General features: G+C 43.2%; 1 protein-coding gene across 2 annotated transcripts in view; it reads right to left on the reverse strand.

Annotated features, from left to right (window-relative positions):
- Window positions 1-18,774, reverse strand: part of USP25 (ubiquitin specific peptidase 25) — an 87,743-nt gene extending 68,969 nt beyond the window's left edge. For both annotated transcript variants that reach the window (XM_063150034.1, XM_063150033.1), the window contains exon 1: window positions 18,690-18,774. In XM_063150034.1, the coding sequence (XP_063006104.1) occupies window positions 18,690-18,734 (45 nt within the window). In that variant the 5' untranslated portion in view covers window positions 18,735-18,774. The remainder of the gene's footprint in view (window positions 1-18,689) is intronic.
- Window positions 18,775-19,537: the final 763 nt, after the last annotated feature.

Genomic DNA, 19,537 nt, shown 5'->3' on the forward strand with positions numbered 1-19,537 from the left:
GGGCATTTGTCTGGTTTAGACATTACTGTTTCTTCAGCTAAATGTGGACAAGTTGCCACTAATTTCTAATTGACTTACTTCAAATTATGCAGAAGATAAATAATGGACGCATTCCTTTTTTATGAGTATTGTAATTGACATTATTTCTACCTGATCAACATGTTCTTTTAATACTTGCTAATAGACTAACAGATCTTCAGAAACAAATGCGAAACTGCATAAGGCAGCTAAAATCTCCAACTGGTGGCCTTCTCTTCCATAAATTCACCATCTGCCCTCATCCTCACAGATGTGCTGTAACTGCATCCATCATCTTCACTATATGCACTGACCTTTTTTGTATAACTGGATGTTTAACTTGCCATTAGTCTTCTTCACTGTTATAATGACAGCATGTTATTACCCATGAAACTGCATTAACACAAGTAATTCTATTTCTTTTCATTACAAGTGGCAGAGCAGGCACTGTCAAACCCTCTCCTCATTCACTATCAGAGGATGAGATTCAATTTTCTTTTTGCTTTTCTTTTCACTTAAGACACCTATGAAACAATTGTAACCACATTCAGAGAGCTTGTATTACTGAATTCCCGATATTACTTTATTTAGTGCATCTGTACCATTTTGCAAAGTCAAAATGGCTGAATTTCATTTGTTTTGAATAATTATTCCTTTAGCTCTGCTTACTGTGGAATACAGAAAACTTATGCTACTAAACTTATGCTACTACTACCCATGACTGAAGCTTAGAGATCAATTTCTAGTGCTAAGCAATTAAGTCTCTTCTGTATGGTAAGAAATATTTAATACTACAGACAGACTTGTACATATGAAGCAAGCCACCCTCCTTACTCGTATTAATGCTCATTCTGATTACATTTACCCTAAAAGCTCAAGAAGCTCAGGCTAACTTGAGTTGAAGTGACTGTACCATCTATACCCTCAAATGTCTAAAATCACATAAATATATAAAACAATTATAATAATAATTCACTCACAAGCTATAACCAAAAATACCCAAAAGAACTCATCCTACGCTAAAACAAAGATAAGAAATGAAGAAGGTAGCAGACAAGTATTTAGAAGTGTCTGAAATACCTACACCAATGTATGCTCATGAAATCAGGCCAGTAAGGAAAGTTTCAGATCACAACTACCCATTCTAGCATAAAAAAAATTATTGTATCTTTTCAATGCAGCTCTTTCCTGATTCCCTATTTTTTCCAGCCTTGCTGGAAAATTTCTGAATTATAACTCACTGTACTTTAATTCAGTTTAATAAGCAGCCTCTCTTTTCAAATGGACATACAAACCAGGTCCATTCTTTCCACTTCAGTTCTTTCAGGTTTACCTGTACCCACTTCTGTTTGCTATCCTACCCTCAAATTTACATGACTGATTCCAGATCTTGTCTCTAGCAGAGATCCTCCAGTTTAGTGAGCCAAAGCTTCAGGAATATCTGCAGTGCCAGGATGTACGTGCACATATGTCACACACATACATGAATTCTCCACGAAGCCTGAACAGCATTTGTCTCAACCCTAAAAAGCCCCCAGGACCTGATCTGGGACACCAGCCTGTGCTGGTACAGCTGCTGCAGGGTGCCCCAAATCCTTGGCCACACAAAGGAGATGGTATGGCTGCCCTGGATCCAGCTGTTCACACCCCCCAGTCCCACCACATCCAGCAGCAGTCTGCTCCCTGGGGCTTTCATGCACAAGCTATTCCCAGCCTTTCCCTTTCCTTTGGCTCCCTGAGGTATGTAGGCCCTGTATCTTCAGGCTTTCAGCTCTTGGAAGATTTTAACTAACAGGAAATTCCCCCATTTTCCTGGATGGAAGCCAAATTTGTGTATTAGGAATGCATGCCCTTATTTCCAAGTCTCTCCTTGTTCAGCCATCTCTGCCTTGCTCTCAGGAAATGCCCAATTAAGATTATCTGGTTTATAACCTCACACAATAGCATATTCAGTAGCTGTGCCAGCACCAGTGAAGCAGAAAAGGATCTGCACTGCTATCAGCTTAGGGAGATACTGTACCCAAATTAGTTCCACGACAGTACTGTAAACTCTGATAACTTCCTACAACCAAAGCAAAAAGCTAAATTACATAAATGTTTTTTTTAACAAGGCAAATCTCATAAACTGACTAATACTGAATTACAGTAAAGATAAATTTGGGGGGGGAGATTAGCCACCTTTTGATCTGTTTATTTTCTCCTCTCTGCAGCTGAAGAGGCACATGTAAACTTCAGCTTTATTCATGGCAACATCCAAATATTTGCATTTGCAGCACAACCACTTAAAAACTCAGAAGATAAAACAACCCTTTTCCATTTTCAAGCACAGATAAAGTTGTATGTTCAGGAATGAATGAGATGATCCAACCATTAGGAGGAGAAAACAGGATCTGTGGCCTCACTACACAGTTCACATTTCAATTATGTACTACATAATGAAAATGCACTAGGGGCACCAAGCTGATTAGAAGCATGGAACACTTCTCCTGTGGGGAAATGCTAAGAGAATTGGGATTTTTCAACCTCAGACAGAGATGGCTTAGGGGTAACTTGCAGCCTTTCACCACACATGACAGGAGCCTACAAGAAAAATGGAGATTATTTACAAGAGCCTGGAGCAACAGGACAAGGGGCAATGGCTTCAAACTGACACAGAGTGCATTTAGATTGTATCATCAGGAAAAACATCTTTACTGTGAGGGTGGTGAGGCACTGGAATACGTTTTCCTGGAAGGTTGTGGGTGCCCCATCCCCAGAAGTGTTCAAGGCCAGGCTGCTGGATGGGGCTCTGCACACCCTGCTCTAGTGCAAGGTGCTGCTGCTCATGGCAGGGAGGATGGAGACAGATCATCTTTAAGGTGCCTTCCAGCCCAAGCCATGATTCTGATTCCTGAGGGATGAATACTTTTATTAGAGACAAAAAGAAAGAAAGAAGAAAATGCAGATGCTGAGAATGGCATTTTGACTCAGGTCCTCCACACACATCCCATTTTCTTTACTTTCTAGTGCCACACTGATTTATAAGACCTATTTATTGGAGGAAAACTCAAATGACACTGCACAAATATTTTATATTAATGACAATTCTAATGAAGCCTGAGCTGCAGAGGACCTGCTAATGGCATTGCTTGCAGACAAGTAGCTAATAAGCTGGTTTCCTCATATGATGCTGCTGTAATGAGAAGAACACTGAGAGCTTAGAGGAATGTAATCCTCCATAAAGAGGCTTTAAGTTTCTGCTACAAACAAACAAACAAACAAACAAACAGAAACAGTTTAACATACAAAGGACAAGCATGCTAAAGACCCTCAATTACTACTGTGAATATCATTTTCTGCCACATTAATAATTTCTCCCAGGAATAGTTAAAAGGCCCACAGACACTGCTGTACATTACAGCTTCCAGCACCACAGATACATCAACCATTTCCTAAATATGCTGTTGGTCAAGTTCCAAATAGGCAAATAAAAACTAACTCCTTCCATGAAACTATTGAGCTGAAACACAGGAAAAAACATGCAGTCAGCTCCAGAAGGCTTTGCTTTTCCCAGCTCTCTCAAGATTTTTCTCCATGTATGTGCAGAATAAAAGTATTTATAAAAATATATAAAGTAGAAAGCGGTTAAATGTATACTTTTTTATTTTAAGCACTATTTTGCTAATGCAAAGACCAGGTTAAATCTCTGCACCAGCTCTAAGGTGCTCCTTAAAAGTACAACAGAATGAGGTCCCCTTGCCCAGCATCTGCTATCTGGGCTTCCTTTTGTTAAGACATGAAAAGAGAAACATCTTACATGACATTGTATCCTCTAAGAAAGTAGGTAAAGATATATTTTTACACACACTGTAATGCCAAATGCACCTCAGCTTTGGTTCAGACAAAAATCACCTGTGGAGAGCAAAGGACATGCATAAAGACAGCAGATTTTCAGTCTGGGACTGCTCTGCACAGGCTGCCAAAATCAGGCTATTACAGCAGCAGCTTGTACAAAGTGCAACTGGACTGAGAGCAAAACTTACTTCAAGGAGCAAAAGGACACAGTGTATGGCAGGAACTTTCAGCCAACCACAGACTAGCCCAAATAAAGCTTGCAACGGGAAAGGCTTGAGTGCACTACTTAGGTGTGTACACTCTTCTCACAAAAATTTAATTAAGGACTCTACTTAATCATAGCTTTATGTAACCTATATTGATCCTAGACAACACACAGAAAATCCTCACCAAATTTCCACACTTTTCATGCTTAATTAGTAACTTTTCAATGAATTTCAAAGCCTGATATTAAGGTTTCTACTCAACATGAGATCGTGCATTCATATAAACACTCACAATTCTAAGCCTCATATGGGGCCAAAAAGAAAAATCTTTTTCACTCTCAGCATGTACATTTGTCCTTATTCAAACTGATAGTTAAAGATTTCGAGATCATATTTTAAGGAGAGGCTTGAGGAGTTTGGTTTGTACTCTCTGACACTAAATATAAGGCAAAACCCACCTCTGACAGTTATTTACATAAAACCACCCAGAAGTTATGAGCCAAATAATCACCTGCATGGGGAATGCTCTCACAATGAGCAGGAAAACCACCTGCTCAGTTCACAAGGGGAAAATTTTAAAATTAGTCTATGAATTGATTTATGATCAATGTTGCTTGATCATAAATGTTTTGAGTTATTACTGACAGCTAGCCCTAAATGAATCTCAGTGACAGGATGCTAATCAAGAAAGGATAGCAACCTTAGTACTTACTGAAAACAAAAAGGTGTCAGAAATGGAAAATTACCAAGATTTTTGAGGTCTTTTTGTTTTAAACCATCATGATTTCTCCATACCCTGCTCAGCATAACAGGGAGCTTCCCAAGAGTAATGACAGCAGCTCTGAAATTAATTAACTACACTAAAACCAATGAGTTCTTCAGTTTCACTTAACTAGACACAAGTTAAACTTCAGGTTGTATTCACTGGGACCACCACAGGAAAATCTGCTTCACAAAAATTGCTTTGATTCTTACACACTCCACTAACTGTGACAGTAATTAGCAAAAATCTCTGCTCCAGTTCAATTTTGTTGAGTAATTAGTTACTGGTAGCAGTGGGAGGAGTCTTTTAAAACACCAGCACATACTAGCTGTAAACTACACATAAATTCAGGAGGATTCCTCCAAGAGCCCACCATGGACAACAGCTGGGCAGCGACACAGTACCAGTGGTTCACAGCCCATCCCACCTCAACACCAAGTGACCTGCCAAAAACATGCACAAGCCACGGCAAACTAAATCCACTGGGGTCAGTCAGAGGCAACATTATACAGATAGAAAGGAGGAGGAGGCTGGAGGATGGCAGATACACAGCAAACTGCGTGTCCATAAATACACAAACAGAACCACAGGGGCAGCAGCTGGAAGGGGCTTGTGGGGATCATCAGCACTCTGCTGAAGCAGGATAGAAACTCACATATATGAGGAAAGGCTGAGAAAACAGGGCTATTCAGGCTGAAAAGGGAAGACTTCAAGATGACCCAGTTGTGGCCTACCAGTACCTGAAGGAAGATGGAGAGAGACTCTTTACATGGGCCTGGAGTGACAGGACAAGGGAGAATGGCTTCAAACTGAGAGGAGGTTTAGATTAACATTAGGAAGAAATTCTTTACTGTCAGGGCAGCGAGGCACTGGCACAGGTTGCCCAGAGCAGCTGTGGCTGCCCCATCCCTGGAAGTGTCCAAGGCCAGACTGGATGGAGCTCTGGGAAACCTGGGATAGTGGAAGGTGTCCCTGCCCATGGCAGGGGGCTGGAACAAAATGAGCTTTGAGGTCTCTTCCAACTTAGATAATTGTGTGATATTTTTCCAGATCCTCCTGGCTACTTTCTGTTCTTAAAGTTTATTTCTTAATTTTTATCTTCAGTTCACATATATTTACCATCATGCATAAACATCCCATTTTACAGTGTCTGACCAGGCAGCACCACCAAGACTTAAGCTTTCTCCTCACAGGAAAGATTATTGCCTAGGGTATAATTTTACTGCAGCCACTATTAAAAATGTTCAGTCTTGTCTTTCTGGTCTAAAACAACACTTTCATAAGATCCACATTTTTACACTTTGAGATATTTTCCTTTGCATCCCAATCACAGTTTAACCATCACACCACAGACAAGCTCCTCTGGTTCATGTTTGATGCTATTCACAGTCCTTTTACAGGCCTAACTTTCAAGTGGAAAAGGCAGTCCCACTAGCCCCTTCAAACACTCAGCATATTCATTTTTCTCCAAACAGACATCATGATAGCCTCACCCTGCTCTGCACAACACCAAAGAGCTCCCAAGGAAACACCAAGCCAGCCCCTCACTGTCACTGCTGTTACGACAACAAGGGCTACTATTCCAGGAACAAACAAACCAACTCTGGAAATTCCAAGTATCCTCAGATCAGTGGGATCCCAGGCCCTGCAATACAAACAATAACACTCACAGGGACTGTCAGACCACAAGCTGCTTCCCAGGAGTCAGCTGTTCTTCCCAGGCTGTAGCTCCTGCCAGGGCTGGCCAGCCCAGGCTGGTGTTGCCAGATGCCACTTGTCCCTAGGAGCCAGCACCACCAGATGCCACTCATCCCTAGGAGCCAGCACCAGCACTCATCCAAACCTCTGGCAAGCCAGGCCAGGGTCCCAATAACCCATCAGAGAGTCACTCTCTGCATACGCTGATTTCCTGCCATCTTAGTGAGAGCCAGGGCTGGGACAAGGGAGGGGATAAGACAGACATTGCATCAATTTCCACCCAGTTCAACTGTTGTGGAGCCTTAAAAGAATGAGTTGTTTCTCTGCCATTATTTTAATCCTGTTTTTATCTAGTGAGAGAAAATTATGGGGGGAAAAGCCTCCTGCAGTCCCCATCCTACTTAGGCACATAGCAGAAAGCTTACATCAATGGAAGATGAATTAAAAATCTCACAGTGACAGAGATGTGGTGCTCCTGGTGTACCCTTCTCACAAATGAACATGCACAATCAGACCTGCTCCTGCATGGGCTGAAATGCCATCCACTGTTCTCCACTCCCTGCTTTAGGTGTGCACATCCAGAAGGATTTCATTTACTGCAGCTGTTAATGGCACAAAGATCAAAGCTTCCACTTCACCTCAAACAACTCTGCTACATGCCCTAGGTAAGTGATACCAGGAAGATTTCACCATTTTTCCACACAAAATTCAGCATAGTACAGCAGAGAAAACGTAAATAAAATTTAAATTGCACTTTTTCACAGACAGGTCTGTATTACAAAGAGTCGACTGTATTCAGCAGAAGAGACACATTTGGGGAAAGAGTTCAGCTGACTGTTTTGAATAGGAAGGGAAAAAACCAACAATCAAACTTAACAGAAAGCCTTTCAATAAATGTCTTCCATTGAATCCAATTAAAAAAAATAGTAAAATGATTTCCTACAGAAACAAGCCTTGTAATCACAGAGTGGGCATGTACCCAGGCACGTCTCCCCTCCTACCTCTCCAGCTCAAGGTCACCTCCAGCAACTTGGCCCGGCCTCAGGGATCCCCAAAAGCCTCAGCAGCACCCCCAGGCTTCTTGGGGTGCCAGCCAGCATGTAGCTCCTGATCACACTGCCTGCTCTTGCCCACATCCTGCGCCACAAGAAGTTAGAGGAGACAACACAGAGGGCTTGGGAAGAAGAACAGAGGGGAAGCACCTCCACTCCACTGCAGTGAGGTCTGCCAGAGGTGAACTCATCCCACTGCCTCAGCTGGTCACACCTCCCAACTGTTGTGCATTCCAGGACAAAATTACACCAGGAAATTCACACAGCCCTATTTGCAGCATTCAGTAAAATTATCTGATGGTTTATCCTGCCCTCCACTAACCACCTACAAAGAAATCAAGTGAAGAGACATGTTTTCAGCCTGGGGAGGGGCACGTGGGCATGGACAGACACAAGGCACAACTCTGCACAAGAATGAGCCTACAGATAACATTAGGCCACATAAAATCTGGGGCAGGGTTTAACAGGTTGCCTGGAAGGTGACAGGCTTCTGACAGCAGTTCCAGCTTCTGGGGAGAGACAAGACAGCCTTTCCTTGCTGGGTCGAGCACCAGGCAGGCACTGGCACGTGCTGTGTCCCTGTGGAAAGGCCACTGCCACACCACAGTGTGAAGGACAGCCAGCAGCTTTCACTTGCATTGGGTAATAACCTCCATGGATGCAGGGGATGTTAGAATTGAAATGAACCTCAAACACAACAGAGACACTGCAGTATTCAAAGGTGTGGTGAGATTTATACCAGGGATCAGCATGTAATTTTACTACCTCACAATTAAAGAAATAGTAAATTCAGCATTGAATAAATAAGAAAGAATAAATTCTTTATTACTAAAGAAATAGTAAATTCAGCATTGCACTCCACAGAGGGCAAATGAAATTTTCTAGGCCATTTTCTTTCAGGGAGAAAGAAAGACATTGCTTAAAGTTTGGGGGGCACTTTTTAATGGATCTTATATTGAAGTACACATTTGCTTTACCTCCCACAGAAGCTGAAGGTGCTACATTCAAATACATTTGGACACGGTCTCAAGAAATCTACAACCACCTTGGTTTGTAAGCACTGTTTGCTGTAATTTAGCCCTCCCAGTGTCAGTGGGATAAATACTTGAATAAAAGGGGTACAAAATACTCCCATAAAGAGTTCACATTTTTGGAAAATTACTTGAAACAAAAATTTCAATTCTGTGCTGACTTTTTAGCAGCAGCATTATGCCAATCCATTCTCCACCAAATGACAGAGATGATAAACTCTGACAGTAAAAGCTTCAATCCTTTTCTGTTCAGTTAGGTCACAAAGCACTCAGTACCTTCTTCCCTGGCCTCCAACAACTCAGCAGAGCCTGTGCACTGCACACACCCTCCACTCAGCACCAGCAGGGTGGCACATTTACCAATCACCTTAAAATCAGCCCCAGGAAAAGCTTCAAGGAAACACAGCAACTTAGCAAGAGCTGGAACTGGACAATGAGGAAATCTGTCTGTCTTCACCATCAATAGAGCTTACCCTGTAGACCTGCAGGCTGTACCAGAAAAGCATCCCAGGCAGCTTCAGGTGAGGGGACAATTGTGTGGTCCAGACAGGGCTGTCACAAAAGATATTCTGTGGCTTTCAGCACTAAGTCCCATAAAACACATTCAAGACCAGAGAGAACTTATAAAAGTTGCCAGTAAGCTGTCAATTATTTTTTAATTTCCAAACCAGTAATGGGATACAGACAGAGAAGATTTAATTCTAGTACCCCATTAAAAAAATGTTATAACCTTAGATGCTAGAATTAAATAAAACTTGCGAATTACTACCATCAAATCATTAAAAGATTCTAAAGTAACAAAACCACACAGTAGAGGGAGATTCTCTAAATGAAAAAAAAAAAAAAACACCAACAAAAACCTCAAACAGGTGGGAAATTTCATAGGAGATACAAGCAGAATTTGAATAAAAGTACCTGACAGACAGGAAAATAGGTAATAGCAAGAAGGGAAATCCCTGTGCAAGCCATTTCTAAAGCTATTTAGCTTTTAAAAAAAATCATATTTACAAGTTTAAAAATGTTCTGATATATTTTCCCACAGTTCTATATCAAAACAAAGCAAAAGTTAAAACCTGCAAAGTATAAAAACCTGCAAAGTTTCTCAGTCATAACCTAAGATTTCTGGGATATAATATAGTATTCAGTCCTCTAACCAGGCCATTCATAACTCTACAGTGTAAAGTTTTAGGGGGAAGAAAGATAAGTACTTTTGCAACAACTGTGGTTCCAGAAGAAATTTCTGTTTCAAAGTAACTAACTTTCAGAAGAATAAAACAAAACCAAAACCAAAAGGGAAGTGGAGTAGGAGTCTGTTCCTGCCACCTCCTCTTCTGAAGAGGACGAAGAACACCATGTGCCAATGCACACCCAGTCTTTTCCAGATGCTTACTTTAAAGCACTCTCATAGCACACATCTGCAAATTAATATTATTTTCAACCTCCATGTGACACTCTTCTTTTTTTTCCAGCTTAAACCCAGTAGAAACACAGCTAAATTCAACTTTTCAAAGTGGCTTTATGTTTTAATGGAAATTTGAAAATCAGAAAGTGTAATTTTTGGTTTGCAAATAGGATAGAAATTTCAAGCACAGGTATCTGACTTTCCTTGGAGTCACACAGTTATCACATAAACCATGTGTGACCTCAAGCCTACCATTTACTATTCAACAAAAGTAAAAACTGGCAGGAAATCACAATCCAAAAGTTTTACACTTCAGACTCAGACCCTAATTTTAAGTGAACATCCTCTTCTAAAGTGAGCCCTCTGGAGTTTGGGGTACAACACCAGGGAAATGATGACAATTGGCAGGATGAAGCCACAGGGGGATAGAATGCCATCATATCATGTGCTTTTATTTCCACAAATTCTGTGTATACAATATACAAGGGTCAATTAGATTTAAATAGCTCCAGACCATGCCTTGCAAACACTAATGCCTCTCTGACAAACTTCTATTAAATACATTGTTCTGTCTACCTCTGCTTGCTGTAAAGCTGAAAATACACTTTCACCTGATGGCTAAAAAGGCTGCAGTCAAGGATATTTTAAACACAATCTCCATTTTCTTGGCATCTAGACTTTGATAAGCTTGACTGTTCCCAATTAGATGACAACAGAAACATTTTAAAATAAATACTGTGCAGAGTATAATTTTGAAGCAAGAATCCACCAGGTAAAATAATTCAAAAATCAGCTATAAACAAAAGCATCAAGTCAAAGCTGGGCACCTCAGAATAAAACTTGTTCAAATTTGCATACCAATATTTCTTTAAATGCCCTTAAAAAGGAGTGGTTTACATACACACATCTGTGTCAGGTAATGTTTTCAGAGACAACCTAGTTGCATTCCAGCCTTTAAGCTGTTCCCCATCACACGTCCTTTGGACTCCACCCCTCCAACACCCTTAGAAGGAGAGATACTTTTAAACTGTGAATCCTCAGTGGTGTTACTGCTCACAACAATGCTGCCCCTGTTGAAGTCCCATCACCAGGTAACACCAGATTTCAGGGAAACTCTCATGCTGATGCCTTTCAACATGCTCCTGAATTTCATCCTTTATGGCAAAGAAAAGCTAATGACATTTACAAAACAATGAAAACCACAAAACCCAGCAGAAAAAAAAAAAATCAGGGCCTTCTTAAATTGCAAAGTCTAGTCTGAATAGAATATTTTCATTGTGATTTTCAAATGCTTAGAATGAATGGTGCTACTAAATACATGGGAAAGCCACTCCATAATTAAACAAAGGAAAACTCAGAAAGCCTGTCACCAACTGAAGTCAAAGTGTCCAGCTCATGATATTTTGTGTCAATCTGTCCTTTACAACATCTTGAAACACAGTTCTTCCTTTACAGCATTTCCCAGCAATCTCAACATTTTGAGTCAATGTTGCTTAACATTTCACTCAGCTTAAAGCCCAAACCCTCAGATTCTGCACAACACCCCCAGGAAAACTCCTGTGTAGCTCAGTATGCTAAAAGCAGTCCTCTGCCAGAAGCTAGAGCCCTGTGAGTGTCAGCAGGAGTCAGCACACCCCCACAGCCACCCCAGAACACAGACTGGGGTACCACCCTCAAATACTGAGGCAGGGACGTGTAACCCTCTGCAGCCAAGAGGTGCTTGATCCACTTCAGAAAAATGGGGTGTAACAGACAAAGGTGCTATGGACAGGATCATTCAAAAAAGAAGTTTCATGAAAATTTCCCACTAGTGGTCTGTGGAGCTCTTAGTCAATTGCAAGTTTTGAACTCCTACAGAAATTTATCAATGAAAAACTGCAAACCCTGCAATACAATGAGAGAGAGAGCAAACTGCAAATTTGGAAGAAAGCAACATTTAAGATTTAACATTTTACCACAGCACACACTACAGCTGCTCCCAATTTTACCTGCAAGCTTGGCTGAGGTGTGCAGGCACAATTCAGCTTATGATAACATCTATATTCAGCACAGTATTAATGTAAAGTAACATGGAAAAATCCAACACGTGCTGTTCAGAACACGCTCTGTTGCCAAGGAAGAGTTACAAGTGCTCACAAAAAACAGCAAGAGATGGCATTCCTCAGCCTGAGGAAATAGGAAAAAGTATTTCCTTTTGCTTGGCACAAAGCCTGAGTTTGTACCTTTACTTGGCACAAAGCCTGAGTTTGTACTATCATGCAAGGTAAGCTCTGCAGGAAGGCATCTCACAACCTCGTCTTTCCTTCAGCCCCACAGCTTAGCATTCTCTTTTTTTTCTCTTTTCCCTTTTTAAATAATAAAAGGAATAAGCTTATAGAAAGCTTTTAACTTGAATGGTTTTGCAAGCAGCTAACTTCTGTGATTCACAGTATCAGCTTTTCTCTATTAATTATGCTTGACCAGCCATTAACCAGAACACTGAACATATCACAGTCCCAAAGGGAATGGAGGGAGCTTTTATCCCATGTATCTCACACTCAGCTCCCTGGCAGAAATCACACCTGAGTAACATTAGAGTCACTTGACTACTGAAACTGAATTTTCACTCCTGTCAAATATTTTCCACTCATGGCAGATGTTGACTTCTTTAACAGCACCCCAACTGATAAAGTGTAGCCATCAGCTAAGAAAAGCCATCTTTATTTCATTATGTGAAAAGAAGACTGAACTCTACCCTGAACTCACAAAATCCTTTTGAAATACATTGTCACAACAGCCTCTCCTACCTTACTCACCTAATACTCTTAACTTGTGATTTGGATAGTAATGTTACACTGCTCCCCCCAGGCCCCTGCTGAGAACCTGAATGCTTTCAATTTAAAGGTGTCCATTTGCTGACTGAAGACCATCACGTTGGCAACTTAGTCACTAGGGCCTGATGGGCAAGTGTAGTAACAGAGCCAGCTAAAAAAAAACCCAAGCAAACAAATGAAAAACAAACAAACAAACAAAACAATCCAAAAACAAACAAACAACTCCCAAACACCTATACACACACAACCCTTCACTGTGACTGAGGCAATCTCCACCCACTTTTAAATAATCACAGTGACTCTCACAAGAGAACCAGAAAGTGAAAGCCATCAGGATACTTTCAATTCCCAGAAAATCTGCTCCCACACCTCTGGCTTTTCTACTCAGAGAAAGTAGAAAAGACTTCTCTCTTTCAGTCAGGTACCAGCAACTCACACACACACATCCCCCTCAGCTTTTTAAGAGTTCTGTTCTCTAAAAAGAACAGAAAATCAATTGAAAAAAAAAAAAAAACCAAAAAAACAAAAACACAACCAACTAAACAAAACTGAAAATTCAGGCCTTTAAAGGAATTTATTCCTACATAAATACATGTGACTGAAGACACAGCTCTTAAGCTTTTTGTTTACTTTTTATACTGTGGAATACCAAGAATGTCACATTTGACTCTTGACCAGCTGGGAATTGAAAATCAGTACCTCCACTGCAGAAAGTGAAGAACAATACTATTTTAATACATCTTTAGGCACCTCTGGGCACCTCAATAATCCCCCTGTCACTGGCACTGCCAGCAATGGCTGTAAGGGGGTGACTGATGCAGCTCCTCAGACAACTCCTGGCACAGCTGAGTGTCAGAGACCTCTCTGGTGGTTCTGCAAAGATCAGGGCCCAGCCTGAAAAGGCATTCTCCAAGTCCTCTGGGGCCTCAGGCTGATTTACCAACCTGGCCACTCAGTCCCCAGCACCTGTGACATCCCTCAACCTCACCATTCACATCACTGGAGCTACAGAGCCAGCTTCTCAGGGACTGAAAAACTGGGCTGCCAACTCCTGGATGGGTGCTTCAGCAGGGAAGTAGAGAAGATTTAGCCAGAAGCAGAAGAGAAATTCCATCTTTTGTTCTACCTTTCATTCCCCTTCAGTTACTCAAGTCCACGGACACCAGCTAAACTCACAGAATTAAGGAGATGCCAGCCACAAACATCTTCTTAGGCACAAGAGTGTAAGAAAGGCAACTGTTCAATTACCCTTCCACTTTTCTTTATGAAGCACTTTTTAAAGTGTTAAATACTTTTCTATTTTAAGACATGGCTAATTTGTTTTTTTGACCTTTTCATAGAAGCTGATGGGTTTTACTACCTTTTGTAGCTGCTGCTCATAGTAGCTGTGAATGCAGAGTTATCCTAAAAATATTGAGGGGAGGGGGGAATGTGTGTTAAGGATTTATTACAGATATTTTAAAATAATATTACCAAAGCTTACCAGGAAAATCTATAAACTTTCATATTCTGAAGTAGTATTTTCCTTTCAAGTTGTGGACCAAAAATATTTAAAGACATTATTTCAGACAAATTCTAATGCTAGTACTATACTTGTAAACTCCTGCAAACACAGCCAAAATCATTACTGAATTTCTGTGAAAGGTTTTCTGAAAGCAAAAAGTTTTAACCTGATGTTAAAGGTTTCATAAAGGTGCTGATTCATAGCATATATCAATAAACACAACCCTCCAAGATTCAGCAAGCTTGCATAGATACTAAACAAAAAAAAAGACCAAAAAAACCCCAAAACTAACCACACACACACACCTCCACCCATTCCCAACAAAATCCATCAAAACAGCCACAAAACCAGAAGGCATTCAGCAGACCAGTTTGACAAGGGCTTTCAAAATTACTTTGAATGACTGGCCTTTGCACCTTGCTCTAGCTTTCAGAAATACCAACAGGAATCTGTGTCAAAGGTGTCACTACAAGTATTACAAAGTTTTTTGATATGGGCTTCTTAAATACAGAACAAGATGCATATATTTAACAGCACAACTCCGCAGTTCTTGAAGTAATGTTTGCAAATTACTCAGTAATTGGTGCAAATACTTTCAGTAAACCAGTGTTGCTATTCTGCTCATTCTGGACAAAAAGGCACTAAAGCTCTGGGTACCAGCACTGGCAGCTGTAACACCCCACATTCAAGCCCTCCAAGCTTGGCTGTCACACAGTCCAAACACAGACAGCTTCCCATTCATGGGGAAATGCAGAAATCATCCTCATTCTGTGACCCAGGGACCATTTCTCAGGTGCAGAGGGACACTGGTCACAGGTAAGAGTGACTTAGGTCTTGTGATGAGAAAGGGAACCTGCAGCTGCTTGGATCCACCAGGCAACTCTGAACTCAGGTTTTAAAGATTTGAGGTTTTAAAGGTTTGAATTTTAAACCTTGGAAGGTTGCCACCTATTAAGATGGGGAAAAAAAAAAGAAGAAAAAAGAGTACAGAGCTCCCAAGATATCTTCCTTGTGTACCAGGTGCTCAGTAGATACTTTGCAATCACTTCCTGCCATTTAGGACTGCATCATGTCAATTGGTGGAGACAGATGACTATCATCATCTGCATATAGCAGCTATTGCTATTGCTCTTAGGAAAAAAAAAACAACTCAGTGCCATACTATTAGCTAAATCTATAATAAGTACATCAAAAGCATGGGACAAGCACAACAGAAGCAAACACAAGCTAGCACAATTTTCACTTTTTACCCCGAGAATTTAGTATCAGACCTTGCTTTAAGGCAGGTATTATTTCAAGTGGTAAATATCCTTAAAAGTTTGTGCTTCTTTTAGAAAAAGAAAAATGAGCTGAGCTGACATAGCTCTATTCTACTATTATTCTACTATTCCTGAGACTACACTGCCAATGCACTGCTGAATCACAGGTCTGAAATAACAGTGGGTGTGAGAAAGCAAAGGACAGATAAAACAGCCTTTAAATCCATGTATCAACCAAATGTCAGGCTCTCTCCAGAAGCAGCAGAACTTGATAACACACATTGCTGAGAGGCCAGCTAAGTGCCACCAATTAAAAGCCAGCTTCTTCAATCTGCCATTCCGAGATGACCATCACAGTAATTATCTGAGCTGAGACAATGCTGAAACACGTTTAACCTCCCCACGTCACAACTTCCAGTTAGCAGGAAAATCACATTCACCCAGCCTGTGTAGGGGACACTGGCCAAGGGAAAGATCTGCACAGCACATGGGGCAGCTTGGGAAGATCTTCCTCCTGGAAGAAAATTGAGGTACACAGCCATCAGCCATGTAGGGCTACCTGGAGTACGGGAAATCCTGCAACACTCGTGCCTTATTTCCTCAGCAGCAAAATGCCTGACCAAAAAAAAAAAAAAAGAAGGATTGGACAGGACAGAAATACAGATTGGACAAAACAAGAAGCAACTTTTTTTTTTTAATTCTCTCATTGTTTACCTTTATTCACATGCTTTAGTCTTACTGTAAACAGTACCTATAACCTTCACACACCGAGCAATGTCAGAGAAGCACACAAGGGCCATGAGCAACAAGAATAATTTGATTAATTATTTGCTTCAGGACATAATTTACAAGTTTTAACTAAGGGTCAAGATGACCAGTAGAGATGAAAGAAAAAACTTCTTTTGACCTGACGCAGCTGCTTTAACTACACAATAAACTAAAGATAGCTTCAGTGGGAAGCAGGCTGTTTGTAGTTAAAGCATTTATTAATACAAACCTACATCTCCAAGTGCTGCTGAAGTTTGACACACACTTCCTGTATGGCAGTAAGAAAACATCTGATGAACAATGTTGGGAACCACGGCTCCGAATAAGGTATGCTGATGACTCAGGCATCTCTTGTAAACCCAATGTATTTCTGCTTGTATGTGGTTTCTTCACGCTAGCAGAAAACAATTGTAACCAACTTTGAGGTGTCCAGAACAAACTCCCTTATTTGTGGACATTGGGTTTTTCCTCTTTTGAGGGAAAATAGTAAGTTATTGCTGTGGTAGCCTCTCCACCTTTCATCCATCCATCAGGCCACTGCACCTTCACCATTTGCCTTCTTACATGCAAATACTCAATCAGCGTTAAAGTTTGTAATCCAATTAGCTAGCCAGTCTCACTAACAATGAGATACTCACTTTGGAGTCATATAAAGCTTTTTTACAAAGATTTGCCTTTCCCTCACTCTCTAAATGCATGCAATTAGGGATAAAACAGGTTAAAAGCAATTGCAGATAATAAAATAATCAGATGATTCAACAAATATAATAATAAAAAATCCCTTCCATGAAAAAACCTTGATATTTTATTCAGTTTCTCTAGACACTTAAAAAAGTGGCCAACACCCACAGATGCTGATTACAACTTCAGAATTATTACTAGCTGTATTTTTTATTGCAGCATAGATTACCTGGCATATACCACAATCAATCCTCAACATCCTTTTGGATTTGAGGCTCAAGTGAAACTGAACTACTGACCCACAAGCAGTAGTTTAGCTGAAAACTAAGGATCCTTCTAGCTCAGCTGAAAACCAACATTACTCCTTCAGGATTATTGTCAGAAAGCACAAATAGGCAGCACTGATCTTGGTCCAGAAAGCACTATGCAACTGACGTGATAATTACGATATATTAACTAAACACTGACAAGAGGTTTTGTAAAAGATAAACTTGCTCACAGAAGTTGTCAGATGCACAGCAGCAACATCAGTTTTCAAACACAGCAGGCACATGTAGCAGCAAATCTGCTACATTAACCTGCGAGCACACCCCAACTGAAAACAGTGAGAGAGGAACAAAATCGGAGCGCTCAGCCCTTGCCTTCCTGCTGAAGCCGCCAAAATCACTGCTAACTACTTCCAACTATGAGAGCAGCCCTCGGCCAGACACGCCCTCCCTCCAAAAAGGCTTTTTAAATGCGAGCTGTACCACTTTAACCAATTATACCTAATCAGCACATTCCCACTGTCCACTCTTAGGGCTGCAGCCATTTAACTCCCACCCCGACTACCCCAAAGCACATCCACCTTTATCCTCCCGTGAAGGCAGTACACGCCATTAAAACACTAATAAAAATCAGGGAAAAGGCAACAGTCATACCACTAACCGCAAGAGTTGCGTTAACCTACAAATTACCTTTAAAACATGTTATTTTAAAAGCGTTGCAATTTAATTTTAGACATTTCTCTTGACAGTTCAGTTCAAGGAAAGGAAAGCTTTAGAAGGTATCTTTTTTTTTTTTTTTTTTTTCCTTCTTTTGACAGAGAAACATTCTCCTCCGAGTCCTGGCGCGCAGTAAAAGGCTGGGAAGCGCCGTCATTCCCCTAACCCCGCTCCATGATGCACGTTACCACGAGTCCCCAAACCCGGCACTTTTTCACTCCAGCAGGAGCGCGTCACTCGCTGGAAATAGCGTTCACCTTTGGCAGGCGCGGATGCCGGCGCTGCAGGGTCACGCCGGGCATGTGCAGCATCTCCCCCGGGCCCGCGGGGGGCTCGGCCGGCACCCCGCGCTCTCGCTGCCCAGCCCCGCTCCCGCCGCGCTGCCCGGCAGCCTGCGAGCGCAACAGGCCCGCCCGGGGCCGCGGGCAGCGCGCCGGGGCTCCCCCGAGGGCAGCGCCCAGCCCGGGGCCGGCATGACCCGCGGCCGGGCCGGCAGCGGCCCCCGCTGCGGCTCCGCGGCCGCCGGAGCGGCGGGGCCCAGGCGAGGCCGCGGCACGGGGAAGGCCCGGCAGAAGCTCGGCACGGGCAGGAACGGCGGGAGCCGGAGCGGGCGCGGCCAGGCCCGGGCGCGGCGGGGACGCGGAGCCGCTCCAGGCCGGGCCAAGCCGGAGACTCACCTTGGCGGCGCCGCCGGGCTGCAGCACGTTCTGCTCCACCGTCATGGCCCCCGCGCGGCTCCCGGCGGCGCCCCGGGCTCGGCGGGTGGCGGCGGCGCCGTGCGGCGGCAGCTGGGCCGGGCCCGGGCTGGGCGAGCGGGGCGGGAGGCGGGGCGGGAGGGGGAGCCCGAGTCACCGCCCGGCGGGGGGGGCAGCGCAGCCCCGCTCCGGCCCCGCCGCCACTCCCGGAGCGCCGAGCGCCGCCCTCGGCCCGGCTGCGGCTCCCGGCGGCGCCGCCCCGCGCACCTGCCCCGGGCGCAGCCCCCGCCCGGCCCCTTCCCCGCCCTGTCACACCGCCCGCCTCCATCTTGGGAGCGCCCGGCGGCCGCGGGCTCGGCGGGGCCGCCCCGCTCCTCCCTCGGGAAGGGCTCCGCGTCCTTCGCCCGCCGCAGGGGCGGCCCCGCCGCGTCCTTGCCCGGGGAAGGCAAAGTTTGCCCTGCTGCGGGGGAAGCGAGGGCAGCTTGGACCGGTGCCGCTTTCCAGGGGATCGCCAGGGAATTTCTGCTTCCAGCGTTGTCGCTGCTCGTAGCGACAACAAACCGAATCGCCAAATGAATCACAGAATCACAGCATGGTTCGGGTTGGAAAGGGACCTCTGGAGATCACCCGCCCCAACCCCCCTGCCAAGGCAGGGTCACCCAGAGCAGGTGGCACAGGAACGTGTCCAAGTGGGCTTGGAATGACTCCAGAGAAGGACACTCCACACCTTCCCTGGGCAGCTGCTCCAGTGCTCTGCCATCCTCAACAGAAAAAAAAAAAAAAAGTTCTTCCTCGTGTTGATGTGGCACTTCTTGTGTTTTAGTTTATGG

Source organism: Melospiza melodia, chromosome 2 (assembly GCF_035770615.1).
Source record: "Melospiza melodia melodia isolate bMelMel2 chromosome 2, bMelMel2.pri, whole genome shotgun sequence".
Taxonomy (NCBI): Eukaryota; Metazoa; Chordata; class Aves; order Passeriformes; family Passerellidae; genus Melospiza; species Melospiza melodia.